Below are 24,796 nucleotides of genomic sequence, written 5' to 3'. Positions count from 1 at the left end.
CATAAGAGGAATTGCCGCCTGGGTCACACGGATAAATCGGCCGTAGCGGAACATGTTTACAAGGAAGGTGATCATGAAACAAAATTCAGCGAGACAAGCGTCATATCAAAAACCTCGCATTATTATGCACGCTTGTATAGAGAGGCTATCGAGATTGCTGAACATCGTAATAATTTTAACAGGAAAGACGAAGGTGTTAAACTGGATAAAATTTGGATGTCAGCGTTGCACCGCAAGCGTGGCGATCGATTACTTTCAATCGAGAATGTTGGCATCACCAGAGACATTCTCATAGCCGACGCCACGTGATCGACTGTGGCGGCCTCTGTACTGCTTATATAATCAGCGCTTCCTCGAGTTCTCTCCGCAGTTCGCCGTTTTACCTCCGAGGATGTCTCCCGCAGTCGGAGACGAAACGTCAGGAGACAGTTTTATACTTCGACCACGGCCTATCAGCCCGGAAGTTTTGAGTGAAGACAATACCGGCCGTGAAAGCTTACATTGTATGATGAGGAGCTACTTGATTGAGATGCAGCGGCTCCGCTCTCGGATAGTGACACACGGCCGGGAGAGCGGTGTGGTGACCACATTTACGTTGCCCGCCACCTTCTCGCCAAGGCAAACGTAAGGTGTTTGTACACAAACACTTATACAATTGCTCTCACGTAATGTTGCGAACGGACTCAGTCAAATCGCCTTTACAACCACCATACACGGTCCCATTTCGAGTGCTGAGTAGAAATAAGCATACCGTGGACATAATGTATAATGGTGTTCCGACAAAAGTATCGATTGAACGTGGCAAGCCAGCATGGGTTTTACCCTCTCCGACCTCTGACACCACGCCTGTGCATCGACACATGATGGACGCAGAGTAAACCGAAACACCGCTCAGTACATCGTCCGAGACAGGTGAATCACCACGACAAACAACAACATCACCGACTCCGAGACACCCGACGCACACCAGAGCTGGACGTCGAATAAAATTCAAGTATCAAGATATCTCTGGGGCTCTGCACTTTTTGGGGGTGGGGGCGGGGGTGGGGGGTTGGCTGTGTGGCAGTGATATTTTTCATGTCTGGTGCAAAGTGATATCAAAAGCGCGAGAGTTTTTTTTGGTCATGTGTTGTTTTTTATCTTTGCCGTAAGACTATAGAATCCCCTAGTTCTTGCATAGAGTAAATATCTCTGAAGTGAGCATTGCGTTCTGCGCATGTTGTCAACATTAAACCAAGATTGTCACGTGTTCTCGGGACTTCGCTGTGCGTGTGTGCTTCCTGCAGCGTTTGAAGTTTATAATATCAAGAGTTTTAGTTGTGTTTCACCGTTTGTTGATAGTGTAATAGCGATGGTGAATTACTGTTGTTGCTAGGGATGCAAAGAAAAATATGTGAAAGGAGCGATAGTAACATTTCATGGGTACGTATCATGTAGCTCTAATTATAGTTATCATGTTAGGAAGAGACACTGTATATGTTTAAAAATTTCGAGACGCATTATAATTAAGGCTTGATTCTGTAGACCTATTTTTTACGATTTTATGACTACATAATGGATATTACGGCTCGTACAAAATCTTACAGACAATCGCTTCCTCTCGTAAATTTGCTAGTGAAACAGGAAAGGGAATGGTTGGTTGTTTCAGTAAATACTATCCTCCATGCATTTATCAGTGACTTGTCGATTATGTATATAGATTATTCAGTCTACTATTTATTTAATAAACTTGGAGCAAGTACGTAAAATGCGTTGTCTACTATTTATTTAATAAACTTGTACGAAATGCGTCAAATTAATACTTCAAAGTGTCACCAGTAAGAAAAATTGTGCTAAAACTAGAAAATAAATACGCAGAAATAGCAGAAAAAAAGACGAATTAGCGGGGATATAATAGCTAATGTGTGGCAAATTCGGTGTTTTTCGGAAACTTGCAAAAGTACTAGCGTACTGTCAAGTCGTTTTGCCAGACTATGACTGCAAAAATGTACGTCAGGCTCTGTAATACTATAAAGGGCCCTATCATACCGAAAAGTACCAAAAATGGAGTGCATCTGAACTGTGACACCTATCGCAAAGAAGCAGAATGTAATATCACTTGCCCTTGAAACTTACGTTGCTGGTTTATTCCCGGTATCAAATGGATACTGTTAAAATGTCTGCGCAACATGTATGAATAATCCAATACACGTACGAAAAGAATCCGTCTGTAGTAGGGATGTAGTGACATTCGAAATATACAGGGCGCTATACGGGCAAACACACGACGTCCCGAGAACACGTGACCAGGCCGGCAATTATGTTGACAACACAAAATCTGTTCTGCGCATGTGAATGCTCACTCCAGAGATATTTACTCTATGAGTTCTTGTTACTTCTCTTTTGTTTTTTTAGTTTCTTCTCATTGTTGGGTTTTGCGAATAAATATTTTTTCGTTAACTGCAATAGGCAGGAGTTTAGTTTTTCAGTGCTAACTTTTTCGTTAATCATTTCTGCTCCTGTCCAGCTTTTCTACGACGACAGTTCCCACACCTCTCTGTAGCCCACCTCTCCTTACTGCTTTGTATAATGTCGTACACAACACTTCAAACATGAATGCTCGCCAGAAGGAACATTGAATTGAACTTATTAAACACAGCTACTGCTATTTCATATCATAAAGGAAAACTGTTTGTGGAAGTTACAGGCATCAAATATACTCTAATATTTATTGACTGGCGACTCCATAGTGTCCTGTGCACTACGACCAGATAATGGGTATACTTGGAAGGAGAGACAGCATTGGTCGTATATTTTTTTTGTTTATTATCGCAAAATCGATTTTCGGTCACTTAGTGACCATCTTCAGTGCTGTAATATATAACTTAAATTAGTAAGCACTGGTGTCAATAAGCTTACGGCGATCACATACACAGTCTATGTGATCGCCGTAAGCTTATTGACACCAGTGCTTACTAATTTAGGTTATATATTACAGCACTGAAGATGGTCACTAAGTGATCGAAAATCGATTTTGCGATAAAAAACAAAAATATACGACCAATGCTGTCTCTCCTTCCAAGTATACTCTAATATTTAACACTTGGCAACAATGTTAGGAACTGAAGGTCACCTGCAGTTCTCTTCTGCTGAAATTGCATCATATCTGTGTCAGCAAATCCTGGCGTACCTACTGCCTAGCTGTAAAGATTCCAGTAATGATTCATACCAAAATGCATGGCTGGTATTCTCTAATCTGTATCCTAATACTTTGTCAGATGGGGGAAGTAATCTCAAACACTGCATTCCAGTTTAGTTTAACTGATAGAACAAAGCGTCATATCCCGATTCACGCTTAGTATGAGTGTGGGTGTACTGGGGTGTCATTCATGAGCTGTATCTGCTGTAGTAAAAGGAAGTTGCTGAACCCGCATACATAGTCATGGTATGTTTCATGAAGAGTTTACTGTTAAACTATCGGATTTCCACTGCCTATTCTCTTATATTCAGAAAATTAATAGCATGTAGTGTGTCCCTTCGCGTCTAAAGCATCCTGTCTGAAATGAGTGTGACTGTTCTGTTCTGTCGATTGCTTTACGTGTTACACACTGTATGCGGTTCGGTCAATTAAAAAAGCAAAAATAATCGGCAACAGGCGAATACTAAGACGAGTGCAATACAGGCAACCGTCTAAATCTAAAATTACACCCGTCACTGTGACAGTACAGTGGCATAGCCAGCAATGAGTTACAGCAACAGACTACACATTAATCGCCGACGACAGTCGATAAAAATTTAAATGAAACAACAGCGAACGAATTAAGCTTGCTACTGCCCTTCGTATTGTAGAGAAGAGAACAATTATCAAACAAAATATTAGATCCAATCCAAAAGCCAAACTAGAGATGCCTATACCCAAATGGATTATAATAAATGATCGGATAAGTCACTAAAAGAGAAAAATCACTTGTAAAGAAAGGATCCAAAGATTGCAAGTAGTTTACGCTAAAAGATCGGAAAAATCTCTAAAGGAGAGAAATCTCTTCTAAATAAACGATTCAAAGATTGAAACTAGCTACAAAATCTGAGCAAGGACGTCTGTAAGTAACACATGAAATAGTAACACTGTGATTAGTTCGTATTTTATGCAATATCGTTAATAACCCTATTTAAACCTCACTTGATTCAAATATCATGGTGAAAGATATAGAAAAGACTATAAAATTAAACTGATAATTGGATGAAAGAAAGAAGACATTTAAAAGTCGCGTGAAAAGTCAATTTTCGCTATTTCGTTAGGAGCAGAAACGTAACGGCTGGCGAGCGAAAGCAATAGTACTTTTAGCAGAGTGAACGTTTTAAGTTACCACACAAGCTAATCCAAACTTTAATGGGTACTAGACTTGGCAGCTAATAATCATCTACTAATGTGGAACAAATATATTTGTCATGTTGGCTTCTGTAGCTTTCGTAGATCGTTAAAAAAATATACCTGTCAGCGACATTTCTCACTGAGCCCCTCGGCTGCTGTGAGCCAATTTTCACTCAAATACAGCTTTTTAGATGCGTTCATGTTACCGAGAGATGTTCCAGGTTCTCAGATGATATTGTAAAAGTACGAGATGTGTGCTAGTTTTATATACGCCGAAGCGCCAAAGAAACTGATATAAGCATGCGAATTCAAATACAGAGATATGTAAAAAGACAGAATACGGCACTGCGGTCGGCAACGCCTGTATAAGACTACAAGTGTCTGGCGCTGTTGTTAGACTGGTTACTGCTCCTGTACTGGCAGGTAATAAAGATTTTAGCGAGTTTGAACGTGGTGTTACAATCGGTGTACGAGCGATGGGGCACAGCATCTGCGAGGCAGCGATGAAGTAGGGATTTTCCAGTACGACCATTTCACGAGTGTATCGTGAACATCAGGAATCCGCTAAAACTTAAAATCTCCAACATCGCTGCGGCCGGAAAAAGATCCCGTAAGAACCGGACCAACGACGACTGAAGAGAATCGTTCAACGTGACAGAAGTGCAGGCCTTCCGCAGATTGCTGCAGATTGCGGTGCTAGGCCATCAACAAGTGTCAGGGTGCAAACCATTCAACGAAACATTCAACGGCCGGAAAAAGATCCCGTAAGAATAGGACCAACGACGACTTGAAGAGAATCGTTTAACGTGACAGAAGTGCAACCCTTCCGAAGACTGCTGCAGATTGCAGTGCTGGGCCATCAGCAAGTGTCAGCGTGCGAACCATTCAACGATACATCATCGATATGGTCTTTCGAAGCCGAAGCCCACTCGTGTACCCTTGATGACTGCACGACACAAAGATTTACACCTCCCGTGGACCCGTCAACACCGACACTGGACTGTTGCTGACTGAAAACATGTAGCCTTGTCGGATGAGTCTCGTTTCAAATTGTATCGAGCCATTGGACGTGTAAGGGTTTGTAGACAACCTCATGAGTCCATGATCCTGCAGTCAGCAAGGGGCTAGTCAGGCTGGTGTAGACTCTGTAATGGCGAGGGGCGTGTGGCAGTTGGAGTGATATCGGACCTGTGCTATATCTTGAAACGACCCTGACATGTGACAGTATGTAAGCATCCTGTCTCATAACCTGCATCCATTAACGATTGTTGTGCTTTCCGACGGACTTGGGAAATTCCAGCAGGACAATGCGACTCCCCACACTTCAAGGATTGCTGCAGAGTGTATGCAGGAACACACTTCAGAGTTTAAAGGTTTCCGCTGACCACCAAACTCCCCCAACATGAACATTATTGAGCATGTCTGGGACGCCTCGTAACGTGCTGTTCAGAATAGGTTTCCACCCACTCATACACTTTTATTTATGGACAGCCCTGCAGGATTCATGGCGTCAGTTTCCTCTAGTACTATTTCAGACATTCCACGTTGTGTTGTATCACTTCTGCATGCCTGTAAGGGCCCTACACGACATTAGGCAGTTCTACCAGTTTTTTTGGCTCTTCATTGTATATTCCTTGAGAGTAGCTTCAAGCCTAACATGATACGATGAAAAATGAGGTTTATCACGTAGTGTCAAAGTCATCGCCAACGATCTGAGTATTAAGAAGCTGGCATATGTAAAGAATAAATTTAAAGTAATTCCTTAAAACAGCTAAAATAAGTATGGCTAACGAAGTCTGTTTTTTCATTTAAAATAAAAAACGTTGCAAATGGCTCTGAGTACTATGGGACTGAACATATGAGGTCATCAGTCCCCTAGAACTTAGAATTAATTAAACCTAACTAACCTAAGGACGTCACACACATCCATGCGGGTGTAGCGGTCGCGCGGTTCCAGACTGAAGCGCCTAGAACCACTCGGCCACAGCGGCCAGCTCATTTAAAATAGATAAAGACTTTCTGATTGTGTGTGAATATATTTCCAGATGTTTTCGGTGATTGAGGGGCTTATCATTGGCTTCATTGTGTAGTACCACCAAAATTTTTCTACCTTTTCGATAGTGTTTTTGGTTACTAGCATATTCTACAATAACTAATTTTTCAATGTGGTTGATACTGAAACATTTGTCCGTTCTTGGAAAAAGATTTTGAAATTTCTTCCCGTTTTCCATAGACAGTAGGCAGGACAACTGGTAGGAGACATTTCACACACTTCACTGCTGTTAAATTTTTGATTGTCTGTTTTTATGGCCGGCCGAAGTGGCCGTGCGGTTAAAGGCGCTGCAGTCTGGAACCGCAAGACCGCTACGGTCGCAGGTTCGAATCCTGCCTCGGGCATGGATGTTTGTGATGTCCTTAGGTTAGTTAGGTTTAACTAGTTCTAAGTTCTAGGGGACTAATGACCTCAGCAGTTGAGTCCCATAGTGCTCAGAGCCATTTTTCTGTTTTTATGTTGTTGACTATCAGGTATCCTAGCTTATTGTTAATGGAGAATGCAATTGGTACTTTGTTTTTTAATAAATTAGTAATTTTTTGGGCTCTGCGACCAAAGTATGGGTTGCTGCATATGTTCTCTTTTCTTTCCTAGGGTGGCAATATGTTGTCTTATTTTTGTGAGTCTAAATCATCAACGGTTCTAGCCGAGTAGCCACTGTTTATGGCAGTACATTTGCTGTGTCCTGTGGCTGTTCCCCTCTTATTCAACTTAGTAACTGAATGTGCTCTGTGTACTATGGACCTAATGGCATCCTTTTTGCGTACGGTGGAATGGTATGATGAGTTGTCAACAGTTACGTCTGTGGTTGTATGTTTCATGTGTATGCTGAACATATGTTCTTTCTTAAATAAGTTATCCGAGAATTGAAAAATATATGATTTTCATGTCCTCATATTGTACTGTGAATTTTATATATTGTGGAATGAGCTGAATGATACAATTAGTTCCATAATCTCCTCTTCTGTGCCATCGTAAAGCAGCAGTCTATCTTCAACATATATCCAGTAGTATACAATTTTACTTTTGAGCCTAATGTTTCATTTAAAGAAATTATTTTCCTGATAATTGCAAAATATATCTGCCAAAAAACTTGATGCATTGTTGCATACGGCAAGACTCTCTTTCTCTTTGTACACGTTCCCATTAAAGGTAAAATAATCATGTGACACTATTAGTGGTAATGAGTCAGTGACCTCTGATATTTCTGAAATTGACAAGTTATTATGTTATACCAAGTTTCTGAAATTTTTTATTGTTTCTTTAGTTGACATATTTCTACATCAAAAGAAGCAAACTAGGCATACGCAAGAATTTCTATATGTTTCATTTTAGCTGTTAACTGATTATGACATATCAGAAGTTTAGTACTGCTTTAACATTACATTCAGTAATTGAGAGATTTTAATGGAAGATGTAGTTTACTATATGCCGCACTGGAATATATGGTTCACGGGTTACATGTTGAGCTGTCAGCCCCGGGGCAGTATGATTCATTACAATGCATGTCTTTGTTTATTGTTCTGTAAACAGGAAGTTGCAGTTGTTAACCAATCTTCAGATTTTGCTTTGGAATTGTACTGTTGTAACTTGTTTCAGCTCTCTTGTTTTGTTTTCAGAAAAGAAAGTCAGCGTCTTAGTGATGTATTCATCTTTGCTTATAGTCACTACAGAATTACGTTTGTAAGATTTCACAGTCGTGGCATGTTTATTATTTACCTTCATGGTTACGCCGTTTACAAGGCTCTTCTCAACATAAACTGCTTTGGGGTATTCTTTATGGTTACTTGTGTGTTTCACGTTTATTCTGTTTGCAGGGTTTCTCTCTCCATAAACTGCTTTGAGTTACTCTTCATGATCACTTGTGAGTTTCTGAAATATTTGCCAGCGTCTTATATCTAGGCACCATATCACAAAACATTGTTAACTTATTCAAAGAAATCGATCTAAGAGTTACATTTTCCACTAATAATAAGATAGAACACTTGCTAATCCAAAATATAAAGACAGCAGTGGAGTGCATAATGTATCATGTCCCAGTGTCCTGCCTATTATGTGGGAAAACAGGCAGAAATTACAAAACTCTTTTCCAAGAACAAAAAATGCTCTCACATTCGACCACTTTGAAGAATCAGTTGTTGCACAGAGTATAGTAAAAGCGAAACACGTTAGTAATATGCTAGAAAACAATTTGCTAGTAATTCACAATGAATAAAATGGTAAGACCTTCAAACTTTTGGAATAGCACAAAATACACCCCGCAAAAATCATAAAGCCGGGACCTGTGTTAGATGTGCAGACAGGTGTCGCCAGTCAGAGGTATTGTAGTAACTTAAAGACTTATTTTAAATTTATTCCTTGCATATGACAGCTCATTAAACTCAGATCTCTGACCACGTCTCTGACACTATGTGGTAAACTTCTTCTTTGATCACAACATGTTAAACTTTATCTGTGAATTGTTTTCAAAACGTATAAACGTATTTTCGCCTTGAGTTAAGCGATGTGCGACGGCAGAATGCATTAACTGGCGTATGCTGGTCTCAAAAGGTTAAAAGTGTTATTACTTGTTTGTTCGCTAAATTTTTCATTGTTTTTCACCTATTTTTAGCACTTGTTTTGCGAAATGCAAAATTTGATACCTAACTTTCTTATAACAAGCCCTTCACCTCACTCGAGGACAATTGTAAGTAATGTATTGCACGATTTGCACCTGATGGTGGAACCACACGGTCCGAAATGCGTCGTGTAATTTAATAAAACACAAAAATTTGTGACTGAATGGAGATTTATTCACACTTCCTGTGTATTGTGAAATTAAAATACAAATCAAGTTTTCGTGCTAGTTGGCGATGGAACTGACATCACGCCAGCCTCGTTTGAATTTTGACGGGAGAGCACGGCCCAGTCGCTGTCACCCCGTCCACTCACGTCGCCTTTGTGGACCGCTGACATGCCCACAGCGGCCCGTCCGAGGCGTGCCTGACCAAAGTCTGCGTTACTGCGCTCGCAACTGAAATGCCGACCAAAATCTATCGCCCATACTGTGATATGGTACATCGTACATCATGTCATAATGCCCTCATATCTTATATACACTACTGGCCATTAAAATTGCTACACCAAGAAGAAATGCAAATGATAAATGGGTATTCATTGGACCAATATATTATACTAGAACTGACATGCGATTATATTTTCACGCAATTTGGGTGCATAGATCCTGAGAAATGAGTACCCGGAACAACCCCTTCTGCCCGTAATAACGGCCTAGATACGCCTGGGCATTGAGTCGAACAGAGCTTGGATGGCGTGTAAAGGTACAGCTGCCCTTGCAGCTTCAACACGATACCACAGTTCATCAAAAGTAGTGACTGGCGTATTGCGACGAGCCAGTTGTTCGGCCACCATTGACCAGACGTTGCCAGTTGGCGAGAGATCTCGAGAATGTGCTGGCCAGGGCAGCAGTCGAACATTTTCTGTATCCAGAAAGGCCCGTACAGGACTTGCAACATGCGGCCGTCCATTATCCTGCTGAAATGTAGGGTTTCGCAGGGATCGAATGAAGGGTAGACCCACGGGTCGTAACACATCTGAAATGTAACGTCCACTGTTCAAAGTGCCGTCAATGCGAACAAGAGGTGACCGAGACGTGTAACCAATGGCACCCCGTACCATCACGCCGGGTGATACGCCAGTATGGCGATGACAAATACACGCTTCCAATGTGCGAACACCGCAATGTCGCCAAACACGGATGCGACCATCATGATGCTGTAAACAGAACCTGGATTCATCCGAAAAAATGACGTTTTGCCATTCGTGCACCCAGGTTCGTCGTTGAGTACACCATCCTGTCATGATGCAGCGTAAGTGTAACTGCAGCAGTGGTCTCCGAGCTGATAGTCCATGCTGCTGCAAACGTCGTCCAACTGTACGTGCAGATGGTTGTTGTCTTGCAAAAGTCCCCATCTGTTGACTCAGGGATCGAGACATGGCTGCACGATCCATTACAGCCATGCGGATAAAATGCCTGCCATCTCGACTGCTAGTGATACGAGGCCGTCGGGATCCAGCACGGCGTTCCGTATTACCCTCCTGAACCCACCGATTCCGTTTTCTGCTAACAGTCATTGGATCCCGACCAACGCGAGCAGCAATGTCGCGATACGATGAACCTCAATCGCGATAGGCTACAATGCGACTTTTATCAAAGGCGGAAACGTAATGGTACGCATTTCTCCTACTTACACGAGGCATTACAACAACGTTTCACCAGACAACGCCGGTCAACTGCTGTTTGTGTATGAGAAATGGGTTGGAAACTTTCCTCATGTCAGCACGTTGTAGGTGTCGCCAACGGCGCCAACCTTGTGTGAATGCTTTGGAAAGCTAATCATTTGCATGTCACAGCATCTTCTTCCAGTTGGTTAAATTTCGCGTCTGTAGCACGTCACCTTCGTGGTGTAGCAACTTTAATGTCCAGTATTGTGTTTTCCTCGTACCGTGAAATATACTTCAGGAGTGATAGGTTTCTGCGGGGTGCTGAACACAATGAAAAGATATTCGTGATGGACCATAGATTGCTACATTGATAACTTGTAAAAAACTTGATAGACATTTCAACAGTCCCAGTCCATAACCGTTTGAACATGCATCATATGAAAAGAGCTCTACCATGTAGCTGAACATGTCGTAACGACAAGTGAGATGCTCAGTAATTGTGTTTCGGTTTATTCGTACGCTGCCATAGACGAATAGCAAAGTGTACCACGACTCATCAGTTGCGATATTTGGAACATCCGTTGGTGGTATTTTTTGCCCGTGCTACGCGCTGTGGCATGTCACTTGTGAGCTATGTCTGTGTCTTGTCTACCTCACACCGAGGATGGTATGGAGTCTCACCAGTTTCTGTCAGAAGCATATAATTGTTGAGTTACCTACTGCACTGTGTCCAACGTATTCGTAGTTCCAATCTGCGATATCAACGGTCACCTATGACATAATTATGAAGTGGCCCACGGCAATTACTTCTGGTAGCAGAGGAATCTCGGAGTCCAGGTATTCATGACACTGCGTTCATATGAAGGCACATGAGAAGGCTAGCTCTTGTGAGAACCTGGAGACGTATTGGCCTATGATTCGAAGCCACATTCTCACACCAGTCCAATGCGATAGCCGAATCTGGTGCGTCCTATGGGGATGATTTTGATGTCTGTTTCGCCGTGAAATTTCTTCCACTCTGCGTTGCTGCTTGTTCTCGCTTTAGCCAAGAGGATATGAAGTTCCTGAATGCACAGTTTCTGGGTACATTTATAAGGTTCCATCTGATATTCATTGTCCGAGTTAAAAGATTAAATTACGATGACTAGATCGTCTACATAGCAGAATTTCTGACATACTCTGGTGGCGCATAGCTCCTTTGGGAAATTAATTTTGATTTCGCATTGCGTCCTAGTATCGTCCCCAAATGTGACTTTCAGAAATGAATTGTTGATTTGGCATTACGTCTTAGTGATTGGCTTATTTATACGATTGATTTATTAATATGTTTTTCACCAGATTTACAAGTTTCTTGTTATTTATGAATTGTTTGAGCACTGAGTAAGGCCTTCAGAAATCCGTATTTTGCAATTACACTGAAGCAGCTTAGCGAGTGTGAAAGAAATTTAACGACCACGAAATGTTGTAGTGATGGTGAATACAGCAAGACCCAGCCCCCCAAAAATAAACTCTTAATATATCTATTTAAGAAATAAAGAAAAACGCATCAAAATTTGCTTGAGTCATTCGTAAGAAACAATCTCCATTACTTCCGGCTTAAATACGTAGATGTAGGCCAAATGTGGCTTATATTCAGAGAAGTAGTATCGACAGCAATTGAGTTATATCAAGCAAATTAATAAGAGGCGGGCGAAAGAAATCCACCATGGGACACAAAACCGGCCAGATCACTGCTGCAGAAGCAAACAAAAAAGCATACCAAATTTAAAATAACACAAAATCACTAAGATTGGTGAAGTACCATAAAGCTAGAAATTTAGCGTGGACTTCAATGCAAGACACTTTTAATGCTCTCTACAACGAAACTCTGTCTCGCAGTGTGGCACAAAACCTACAGACCAACTGGTCGTATTTAAAGTACACCAGCGCCCAGATACAATACCTTCACTAGGCGATAACGATGATAATGTTACAAGTGGAATGCCACTAAAGAGAAGTTACTAAATAAGGTTTTCCGAAACTCCTACAATAAAGAAACTAAATCAATCTTCCAAAATTCGAATGAAGAACTGCTGCCAACATGAGTAACTTGGAAGCAGGTACTGTCAGTGTAGCGAAGCTACGCAAATTACTTAACAGAGGCAAATATTCCGGCCCAGATCGTTTACCACTTAGATTAATTTCAAAGTATGCTGATAAAAGAACTCCAAACCTCGAACATACAACCGCTTGCTGGACAAAAGATCGGTGCATAAGGATTGGAAAGTTACACACGTTACGATAATACTCAAGAAAAGAAATGGAGTATTCCTCTGAAATACACACCCAAATCACTGACGCCGATGTGCAGTACGATTTTGGAAATTATACTGTGTTCGAACATTATGAATTATACAGTTGACTATCGTTCACTAACGTCATTCAGCGGTTCCTGCTGCATGCTCAGCCACTGACCATCGATATGTTTAAGGGTCTTAAAACTATCATGTAATAATAAACGTGCTATGCAATCTACACTGTTTTAAATTACACTGAGGCGACAAAATTCGTGGGATACCCCCTAATATCGTTTTGGGCCTTCTTTAGCCCGACGCAGTGCAGCAAATCGACTTAGCGTGGACTGAACATGTCGTTGCAAGTCCCCTGTAAAAATACCGACCCTTGCTGCCTGTATAGCCGTCCACAACTGCGAAATGGTTGCATGTGCAAGAGTTTGTATACACGAATTGTACTCTCGATTACATCTAAATAATTCAAATGACTCTAAGCACTATGGGTCTTATCATCTGAGGTCATCAGTCCCCTAGAACTAAGAACTACTTAAAACTAACTTAAGGACATCACACACATCCATGCTCGAGGCAGGATTCGAACCTGCGACCGTAGCGGACTCTCGGTTCCAGACTGAAGCGCCAAGAACCGCTCGGCCACACCAGCCAGCTCGATTACCTCCCATCAGTGGTGGATGGGATCCATGTCGGGCGATCTGGGTGGCCAAATCTTTCGCTCCAATTGTCCAGAATGTTCCTCAAACGAACTGCCAACTGTTATCGCCAGGTGAAGTGACATATTGTCATCCATAAAAATCCCATGATGGTTTGGCAACATGAGGTCCACGAATAGCTGCAAATGGTATCCAAGTAGACAAACATAACCATTTCCAGTCATTGATCGGTTGAGTTGGATTAGAGGACTCAGTCCTTTTCATGTAAACACAGCCCACACTTTTACTGAGTCACCACCAGGTTGTACAGTGCTTTGCTGACAACATGGGTCAGCGCCACACTCTAACCCTACCATCACTTCTTACCAAATGAAATCGGGCTTCATCTGGTCAGGCCACGGTTTTCCAGTCGTCTAGGGTCCAACCGATATGTTCACGAGCCTAGGAGAGGCGCTGCAGGCGATGTTGTGCTGTTAGCAAAGGCAGTCGCATCGGACGTCAGCTACCATAGCCCATTAATCCCAAATTTCGCCACTGTTTCTAACGGATAAATTCTTCGTACGTCCCACATTGATTTCTGTTGCTATCTCACGCACTGTTGTTCGTCTAATACCACTGAAAACTGTAGGCAAACGTCGCTGCTCTCGGTTGCTAAGTGAAATCTGTCACCACTGACAACTCTACGTAAACGCCGCTGGTCTCGGTCGTTAACAAGAGACCCGTGGTGAGAGGCGAAACCTGATATGTGGTATTCTCGACACACTCTTAACATTGTCGTTGTCGGAATATCGAATTCCATAGCTACACTCCTGGAAATTGAAATAAGAACACCGTGAATTCATTGTCCCAGCAAGGGGAAACTTTATTGACACATTCCTGGGATCAGATACATCACATGATCACACTGACAGAACCACAGGCACATAGACACAGGCAACAGAGCATGCACAATGTCGGCACTAGTACAGTGTATATCCACCTTTCGCAGCAATGCAGGCTGCTATTCTCCCATGGAGACGATCGTAGAGATGCTGGATGTAGTCCTGTGGAACGGCTTGCCATGCCATTTCCACCTGGCGCCTCAGTTGGACCAGCGTTCGTGCTGGACGTGCAGACCGCGTGAGACGACGCTTCATCCAGTCCCAAACATGTTCAATGGGGGACAGATCCGGAGATCTTGCTGGCCAGGGTAGTTGACTTACACCTTCTAGAGCACGTTGGGTGGCACGGGATACATGCGGACGTGCATTGTCCTGTTGGAACAGCAAGTTCCCTTGCCGGTCTAGGAATGGTAGAACGATGGGTTCGATGACGGTTTGGATGTACCGTGCACTATTCAGTGTCCCCTCGACGATCACCAGTGGTGTACGGCCAGTGTAGGAGATCGCTCCCCACACCATGATGCCGGGTGTTGGCCCTGTGTGCCTCGGTCGTATGCAGTCCTGATTGTGGCGCTCACCTGCACGGCGCCAAACACGCATACGACCATCATTGGCACCAAGGCAGAAGCGACTCTCATCGCTGAAGACGACACGTCTCCATTCGTCCCTCCATTCACGCCTGTCGCGACACCACTGGAGGCGGGCTGCACGATGTTGGGGCGTGAGCGGAAGACGGCCTAACGGTGTGCGGGACCGTAGCCCAGCTTCATGGAGACGGTTGCGAATGGTCCTCGCCGATACCCCAGGAGCAACAGTGTCCCTAATTTGCTGGGAAGTGGCGGTGCGCGGCACTGCGTAGGATCATACGGTCTTGGCGTGCATCCGTGCGTCGCTGCGGTCCGGTCCCAGGTCGACGGGCACGTGCACCTTCCGCCGACCACTGGCGACAACATCGATGTACTGTGGAGACCTCACGCCCCACGTGTTGAGCAATTCGGCGGTACGTCCACCCGGCCTCCCGCATGCCCACTATACGCCCTCGCTCAAAGTCCGTCAACTGCACATACGGTTCACGTCCACGCTGTCGCGGCATGCTACCAGTGTTAAATACTGCGATGGAGCTCCGTATGCCACGGCAAACTGGCTGACACTGACGGCGGCGGTGCACAAATGCTGCGCAGCTAGCGCCATTCGACGGCCAACACCGCGGTTCCTGGTGTGACCGCTGTGCCGTGCGTGTGATCATTGCTTGTACAGCCCTCTCGCAGTGTCCGGAGGAAGTATGGTGGGTCTGACACACCGGTGTCAATGTGTTCTTTTTTCCATTTCCAGGAGTGTATTTCAGAAATTTAATGTCCCATGCGTCTAACTCCGCAGACCATTTAGCGTTCAAAGTCCGCTAATTCCCTCCGCACTGCCATAATACGTGGGAAACCTTTTCGCATGAATCCTCTGAGTAAAATGACTACTCCGCCAATGCATTGACCTTTCATACATCATGTACGTAATAGTTCCGCCATCTGTATACGCGCATTTAGGTATCCCGTGACTTTTGTCATATCAGCATGTCGGAAAATGACATAACTCTCAGTTGAACGTACAGTGTTTAGTGTACAGGGTGAAGCGAAACTCCCGCACTCGGGCTTGGCAGCGCGATTTCTCACATGTCAGCGATAAAAAAACTGTCCGTCACAAAATTTCGTCCAGCGAGAACATCCGGCAGAAAATGAACGTTAAAGAGTGGCAATCTGGCAACACTGTAACCACATATATAGTAACTACGTCTGTCAACATATATTAGATGTAGTGTGCAGTTGGTGCATTCGATAGAGTTCTGGGTTAGCATGCAGGAGGTTGAGGGTTCGATTCTGGGTTCAAACATATGTCTTTTATTTGGTAAATGTAGTCTAGGTGGTACGGTATCGGGCATCTTAATCGTCAACAGCGATTGCAGCGGATCTTCTGGAAAACGTTTGCACTTACCAACTACAATCGTAGAAATGCAAGATTGGTCACCTTTGAAAGAAGCCCTTTCCACAGCGTGGGCTCGAATTTTATTCGCACCACTTCATCTAGTAGACGCGAAACCAGTTTTCATTGTACCCTCCTCTAAAGTTTACATAGATTACTACCAACCTTTATTCGTGCCTCGTTCAGGTCCATTACATTTGGTTAGGGCCTTATGTTGCCAGTAGGACTAGCAACTTGTTTTGCGAATAATTTCCAAACTCGGTTACTATGTGTATGTGTTATCACCATGGTCCCATTCATTGTTTCAAGTGTCTATTTCTTATTAGTCTAACCACGTATTTGTTGTGTTCAGCGTTACACAATGATGCAAATTTAGGATACATGTGACATACGAAATGGTGTATGCAATTAGCAAATAATAAAAATGCTGCCCAACCCAGGATTGACCCCACGACCTCCTGCATGCTAAAACAAAACTCTATCCACTGCACCAAGTCTGTAGCACGATTAACTTGTGGTGTCAAAGGTAATTACGATACATTTCGTTGCAGTGTTGTCAATTGGCACTCGTTAACGTCCTTTTCCTGCCGGATGTACTCGCCGGACTAAACTTTGTGAGAGACACTTTTTTGTCGCTGGCATGTGAGGAGTCGCGCTGTGACGACCGAGTACCCGAATTTCGCTTCACCCCGTATAAAACACACACTGATGATGCGTTACAGAAAATAAATACAAAGCGCGTGTGGCTTTATGAAATCTACGAGGGCAGTTCAATAAGTAATGCAACACATTTTTTTCTGAAACAGGGGTTGTTTTATTCAGCATTGAAATACACCAGGTTATTCCCCAATCTTTTAGCTACACAACACTATTTTTCAACGTAATCTCCATTCAATGCTACGGCCTTACGCCACCTTGAAATGAGGGCCTGTATGCCTGCACGGTACCATTCCACTGGTCGATGTCGGAGCCAACGTCGTACTGCATCAATAACTTCTTCATCATCCGTGTAGTGCCTCCCACGGATTGCGTCCTTCATTGGGCCAAACATATAGAAATCCGACGGTGCGAGATCGGGGCTGTAGGGTGCATGAGGAAGAACAGTCCACTGAAGTTTTGTGAGCGCCTCTCGGGTGCGAAGACTTGTGTGAGGTCTTGAGTTGTCATGAAGAAGGAGAAGTTCGTTCAGATTTTTGTGCCTACGAACACGCTGAAGTCGTTTCTTCAATTTCTTAAGAGTAGCACAATACACCTCAGAGTTGATCGTTTGACCATGGGGAAGGATATCGAACAGAATAACCCCTTCAGCGTCGCCGAAGACTGTAACCATGACTTTACTGGCTGAGGGTATGGCTTTAAACTTTTTCTTGGTAGGGGAGTGGGTGTGGCGCCACTCCATTGATTGCCGTTTTGTTTCAGGTTCGAAGTGATGAACCCATGTTTCATCGCCTGTAACAATCTTTGACAAGAAATTGTCACCCTCAGCCACATGACGAGCAAGCAATTCCGCACAGATGGTTTTCCTTTGCTCTTTATGGTGTTCGGTTAGACAACGAGGGATCCAGCGGGAACAAACCTTTGAATATCCCAACTGGTGCACAATTGTGACAACACTACCAACAGAGATGTCAAGTTGAGCACTGAGTTGTTTGATGGTGATCCGTCGATCATCTCGAACGAGTGTGTTCGCACGTTCGCCCATTGCAGGAGTCACAGCTGTGCACGGCCGGCCCGCACGCGGGAGATCAGACAGTCTTGCTTGACCTTGCGGCGATGATGACACAAGCTTTGCCCAACGACTCACCGTGCTTTTGTCCACTGCCAGATCACCATAGACATTCTGCAAGCGCCTATGAATATCTGAGATGCCCTGGTTTTCCGCCAAAAGAAAATCGATCTCTGCCCGTTGTTTGCAACGGACATCCGTTACAGACGCCATTTTAACAGCTCCGTACAGCGCTGCCACCTGTCGGAAGTCAATGAAACTGTACGAGACGAAGCGGGAATGTTTGAAAATATTCCACAAGAAATTTCCGGTTTTTCAACCAAAATTGGCCGAGAAAAAAATGTGTTGCATTATTTATTGAACTGCCCTCGTATATGGCTAAAAACGCGAATGTTCGTTTGTTACAAAACCTTAAATCTCCGTAAGTTCTTCACCGATAACTTAGAATTGAACCAAAGGAGTAATACATAAATATATGTGTAATATATGAAGGGGAAATTTTGTTACTAAAAATCTCAAAGTTCTTCTCGTATATACCCGAAATATTTACGCGACACTCTAATGAACATTCGGACAGACATACAACGTTTAATTTTTAATGTAAATAATATATAAAGACATATTTAATATGGAATTAGTGTACACGCTGCTACCAAAACTCTAGAAAAGCCACTGGGTGATGTACTTCATGCTTTTACGTGATGCTTTAATTAATATTCCGAAAGGCAGAGGCTAAATACTTTTGAATTATATAGTATATAAAATATATGTAATATATAAAGGTGAAAAGTTATTACAAAAAATCGTAAGAAACCCTTCAGTAATTTACTTTATATTTTTGTGCCTTACTCTACTAGAACTGTGATTTATAATATAAATATGTATAACAAGTAATTATATGTATAATACGTAATAGGGAAACGTTATTACGAAAAATCTAGAGAACTTCTCGACCGATTTACTTCAAATTTCTACATCTTACTCTAGCAAACGTTCGGATGGACATTGGCTACATACAGGGGTAAATTATTGAAATAAATGAAGAATCTGTAAATTAGTTACAAACTACGGCGTGCACACACTTTATTCAATACAGGTTAACGTCACCCCAGGTATTCGGATTTAGGTTGTGACATCTTCGATATGCCTGTCATCATTAGTCATGATGGGGCACAGACGAATACCGAAATTCTGCATGACCCGCTGTAGTGTCGGAACATCGATGCTGTCGATAATCTTCTGAACAGCTGTTTTCAGCTCAGCGATGGTTTTGGGTTTATTGCTGTACATCTTGTCTTTAATATAGCCCCACAAAAAGGAGTCGCAATGTGTTCAGATCCGGAGAATACGGGGGCCAGTCGAGACCCATGCCATTGGCGTCTGGGTACCCCAGAGAAATTATGAGGACCGCAGAGTCTTCCTCCAGGACATCAACCACCCTTCTACTTCGATTGAGTCGAACTCCGTCTTGCACGAACCACAACTTGTCGAAATCAGGGTCACTTTGGATAATGGGGATGAAATCGTCTTCCAAAACCTTCACGCACTACTCGGTAGTTACCGTGCCATCAAGGAATATTGCACCAATAATTCCGGGACTGAACATTGCACATCACACAGTGACCCGTTGAGTGTGAAGATACTTCTCGATCACGAAATGCGGATTCTCAGTCCTCCAAATGCGCCAATTTTTCTTATTGACGAACCCATGCAGGTGAACGTGGGCTTCGTTGCTAAACCAAACCTTACAGCGCATACTAATTTCCATCATGCTTCGCTGCCTATCGTGCAGTTCGAACGTCCGACCGGAAACCGTTCAGAAGTAATGGCGATTTTATTTCACACACTTCAATAATTGTTACCCTGCTTTTTAGTTGTTTTCGATTTTCTCAGGAAACAGGGAAGTTATGCTTAAATTTAGTCTAAGGAATCTGATTCGCAAAAGCGTTGAAAGAGCCGCAAGCCCGCATCTCGTGGTCGTGCGGTAGCGTTCTCGCTTCCCACGCCCGGGTTCCCGGGTTCGATTCCCGGCGGGGTCCGGGATTTTCTCTGCCTCGTGATGGCTGGGTGTTGTGTGCTGTCCTTAGGTTAGTTAGGATTTAAGTAGTTCTAAGTTCTAGGGGACTTATGACCACAGCAGTTGAGTCCCATAGTGCTCAGAGCCATTTGAACCATTTTTTTTTTCTAGAACCGCAAGGTCATAGAAAGATGAAAGAGGTGTCAATTGGGGCGGGGAGGGGGGGGGGGGGGTGAGGGGGGAGGGGAGGGAGGAAATTTACATAGAGTGGGAATAGAAAGATATTAAAAAACTAAAAACCCGCCTCGATTGGGAAAAAAAGCACCTAGTGTTAAGTGTTAACCCAGGTTTCGGCGTGGATAACTACACCTTCTTCAGAACAACAATAAAACCCACAAGTGCCTAAGACGACCTTTGTCAATGTTTACGCCAAAACCTGGGTTAACACTTAACACTAGGTGCTCTTTTTCGCAATCGAGGCAGGTTTTTAGTTTTTTAATATACAGGGTGATTCAAAAAGAATTCCACAACTTTAAAAATGTGTATTTAATGAAAGAAACATAATATAACCTTCTCTTATACATCATTACAAAGAGTATTTAAAAAGGTTTTTTTTCGCTCAAAAACAAGTTCAGAGGTGTTCAATATGGCCCCCTCCAGACACACGAGCAATATCAACCCGATACTCCAACTCGTTCCACACTCTCTGTAGTATATCAGGCGTAACAGTTTGGATAGCTGCTGTTATTTCTCGTTTCAAATCATCAATGGTGGCTGGGAGAGGTGGCCGAAACACCATATCCTTAACATACCCCCATAAGAAAAAATCACAGGGGGTAAGATCAGGGCTTCTTGGAGGCCAGTGATGAAGTGCTCTGTCACGGGCTGCCTGGCGGCCGATCCATCGCCTCGGGTAGTTGACGTTCAGGTAGTTACGGACAGATAAGTGGTATTGTGGTGGCGCTCCATCCTGCTGAAATATGAATTGTTGTGCTTCTTGTTCGAGCTGAGGGAACAGCCAATTCTCTAACATCTCCAGATACTGTAGTCTAGTTACAGTAGCACCTTCGAAGAATAAGGGACCAAAAACTTTATTGGCTGAAATGGCGAACAAATGTACAACTAAATGAAACTTTGTAGCTCCCTTAATTCGCCGACAGATAGTGCTTTGCTCTGCCTTTTGTCGTTGCAGAGTTTTAAATTCCTAAAGTTGTCGTATTCTTTTTGAATCACCCTGTATTTACCAACGGTTGCTGACGCGCTGCGATGTTGATGGTTCTGGAATAGAAAGAGATTAGGGTATACTGATTTCTCGAACATGCTTAAGAATTGCGAAACTTTGCCGGGTTCGCTGGTTATCGGCATAATAATGTCTGGAGTTAGTCGTGAGCCGGTGGTGCGGCTGATGTAGTGAGAACAGCGCGCGACTTGGGTGTGCCTTGCAGCTGACGGCGGAGCTGTTCCCGGCGGGCACGTCGGTGCGGCACCTGCAGATCTCGCAGTCGGCGCTGCGCGGCATCGGCGAGGACGCGCTGGCGGCGGTGCGCGCCTCCCTGGAGTCGCTGAGCGTCATCTCCGGCCGGCTGGCGCAGGTGCCGCAGAAGGCGCTGTCCGGGCTGACGCGCCTGCGCGCGCTCGACCTCGAGGCCAACGAGGTGGCCGACCTCACCAGCTACTCCTTCTACGGGCTGTCGCTCGTCAAGCTCAACCTCAAGGGCAACGTCGTCGAGAAGATCTCCGAGTACGCCTTCGCCGGACTCGAAGCCACGCTCACCGAGCTCGACCTCGCCGAGAACAAGCTCAAGGTGACTAATTACTGCACATGCAAACTGTGTTTAAGAAATGAACCAGCTGTGTAGTAAACAAACAGGAAAAACTCAGAAATTTTTCATTTCTATACATCTGGGAAGGTCTGCAACTGATACAATAGGGGTACACATTCTTCTAGAACCACATTAAGTAGTTTTCATCTAATTGTACACCTAGTTTTACAAGGCTCCATTCCTTATTCAAATTCGCAGAAAAAGTATTAGTTTTATACTTCCCATCTGATGGCTGAATGGCACATTCTTATTGTTACCTACTTCAAAATGCTAACTACAGATCAGCTGTTTAGTTTTTAGCCGATAGAGTTGGCGCAGTGGTTTTCAAACTGGGCTGGACGACGGTTCAAACCCACGTCCACCCATCCCGATGTAGGTTTTCCACAATTTCCCCAAATTTCTTCAGGCAGATGCTGAGATTGCTCCTTTGCAAGTGAAACCTCCCCTTTGAAAAATTAATGAGTTACTCTGCTGATAAACCCCTACGTTATTTGATTTTAAAACAGCTGAGCAACACTGATCGTACTCAGATATTCACTAAGCTGACACACAATATTTTTAGCGCAACGCAATCTGACTTTCAGTAATCCCTACAAAAGAATGGCCCTGACTAACAATAACCTATAACTTTCATGAATCACTTACCTCACAAAAATTTTCGTTACTCGAACAACTGCAATACAGCAAGCGCCAATACTGCCAGCTAAATAAAAGATTCAAACTACTGAAGGCACTAATTTCTGATAGGCATACTTAGCAAATGAAAGATTTTGATAGAGAACAAACAATGTATTTACCTTAATAGTGTTCAAAAGTTATTATATATATATATATATATATATATATATATCAGTTCATGACATCCAGTCTTACAAATTTACTCTTTCTGGCGGACACACGTCCAGACCATCCGCTCTCAAAACTCCGCCATCTCTCTCCCCACATCCACCACTGATGGCGCCTCACCTCCAACTGCGTAACGCTACGCGCTGTTAATAACAGCCAACTGCCCAACACTACAAAAGCAAATTCCAACAATGCAAACCAGCCACAGACTGCACGCAGCACAGTCAATGATTTTCATACAGAGCGCTACGTGATGTTACCAACATAAAGACATAAACAGCCTACTTACACAAGGGCATGGCCGACTTCCTTCCCAAATCCAACGGGACTGATTTGCTCGCTATTTGTTCCCTGCCCCCTCCCCGTGGCCCCAAAATCAACCAACCAACCAGCATGCTGCCCATTTATGAATTACGTTGATTTGAGTGATGCACACCGCTGGTACTTTAACTTCTTGGTACACACATAAAATTTTTTTGCATTATCCCGGTTCCCAGAACTCCTGAAGAAAGACGTTGACTGTGGATATTGTATTACAGACACCGTACGTTTGACTGTTCAGAGATGTCACTAATCCCGCCGAAACAGCCATCAATGAGCAGCGCCAATTAGACGGAGGGGGTCCGACAGCCGATCAGTTACAGTCATTCCACCAGGAAGAAGGTACATGGCTCGTGTTGTCTGTAGTTCAACCATGCCTAGACGGTTAATACCGCGTTTCGATTGTGTCCGCATGATTACTTTGTACCAGGAAGGGCTCTCAGCAACGGAAGTGTCCTGGCGATGCGGGGTGATCCAAAGCGATGATGGACGGACATGGAGGAGATACAGAGAGACAGGAACTGTCGAGGACATGCCTCCCTCAGGCCGACAAAGGGCAACTACTGCAGTGGATGACCGCTACCTACGGATTATTGCTCGGAGGAACCCTGACAGCAACGCCACCATGTTAAATAATGCTTTTCGTGTAGCCACAGGACGCCGTGTTACGACTCAAACTGTGCGCAATAGGCTGCATGATGCGCAACTACACTCCCGACGTCCATGGCGAGGTCCATCTTTGGAACCACAACACCATGCAGCGCGGTACAGATAGGCCCAATATCATGCCGAATGGACCGCTCAGGATTAGCATCACGTACTCTTCACCGATAAGTGACGCATATGCCTTCAACCAGACAATCTTCGGAGACGTGTTTGGAGGCAACACGGTCAGGTTGAATGCCATAGAATCACGGTCCAGCGAGTGCAGCAAGGTGGAGGTTCTTTGCTGTTTGGGGTTGCATTACGTGGGGCCAACGTACGCCGATGATGGCCATGGAAGGCGCTCTTACGGCTGGACGATACGTGAATGCCGTCCTCCGACCGATAGTGCAACCATATCGGCAGTATAATGGCAAGGTATTCATCTTAATGGAGACAATTCCGACCCCATCGTGCAAGTCTACAGAATGACTTCCTTCAGGATAATATCACTCAACTAGAGTGACCAGCATGTTCTCCTGATTTGAACCCTATCGAAAATTCCTGGTATAGATTGAAAAGGAACTTGTGGATAGTATGTCACGACGATTACAGACATGCATCAATGCAAGAGGACGCGCTACTCTGTACAAAATGTGGACCGCAGCCTCTGAAGATCTCGCTGTATGGTGGTACAACATTCAATGTGTGGTTTTAATGAGCAATAAAAAGAGCGGAAATAATATTTAAGTTGACCTCTATTCCGATTTTCTGTGCAGGTTCTGGAACTCTCGGAGCCGAGGTGATGCAAAAGTTGTTCTGATGTGTGTATGTTACTCCTAAAACGATGATCGAGAATGGGACTTGAATTCCGTGGATAATGCTGTCTTGACAGAGCTATTCATGTACGTCTGCTAATACCGACAGAAACGAATCTGTGCTTGTAGGTCCTGAGATGTAAAGATTCGGAGGAAGTGAAATTACACATTCATTTATA

The 24,796-nt window shown here is 43.8% G+C and overlaps 1 protein-coding gene across 1 annotated transcript in view; it reads left to right on the top strand.

The window, feature by feature from the left end:
* The window catches only part of LOC124803137 (slit homolog 3 protein), a 192,956-nt gene that overhangs the window by 122,214 nt on the left and 45,946 nt on the right, over positions 1–24,796 (top strand). Inside the window, exon 4 of the mRNA XM_047264317.1 lies at positions 21,613–21,972. Within this exon, the coding sequence (XP_047120273.1) occupies positions 21,613–21,972 (360 nt within the window). The remainder of the gene's footprint in view (positions 1–21,612; positions 21,973–24,796) is intronic.

This window comes from Schistocerca piceifrons, chromosome 6 (genome assembly GCF_021461385.2).
Source record: "Schistocerca piceifrons isolate TAMUIC-IGC-003096 chromosome 6, iqSchPice1.1, whole genome shotgun sequence".
NCBI classification, from domain to species: Eukaryota; Metazoa; Arthropoda; class Insecta; order Orthoptera; family Acrididae; genus Schistocerca; species Schistocerca piceifrons.
Note: the sequence above shows the minus strand (reverse complement) of the source record. Positions and strands in the feature narration are given on the sequence as shown.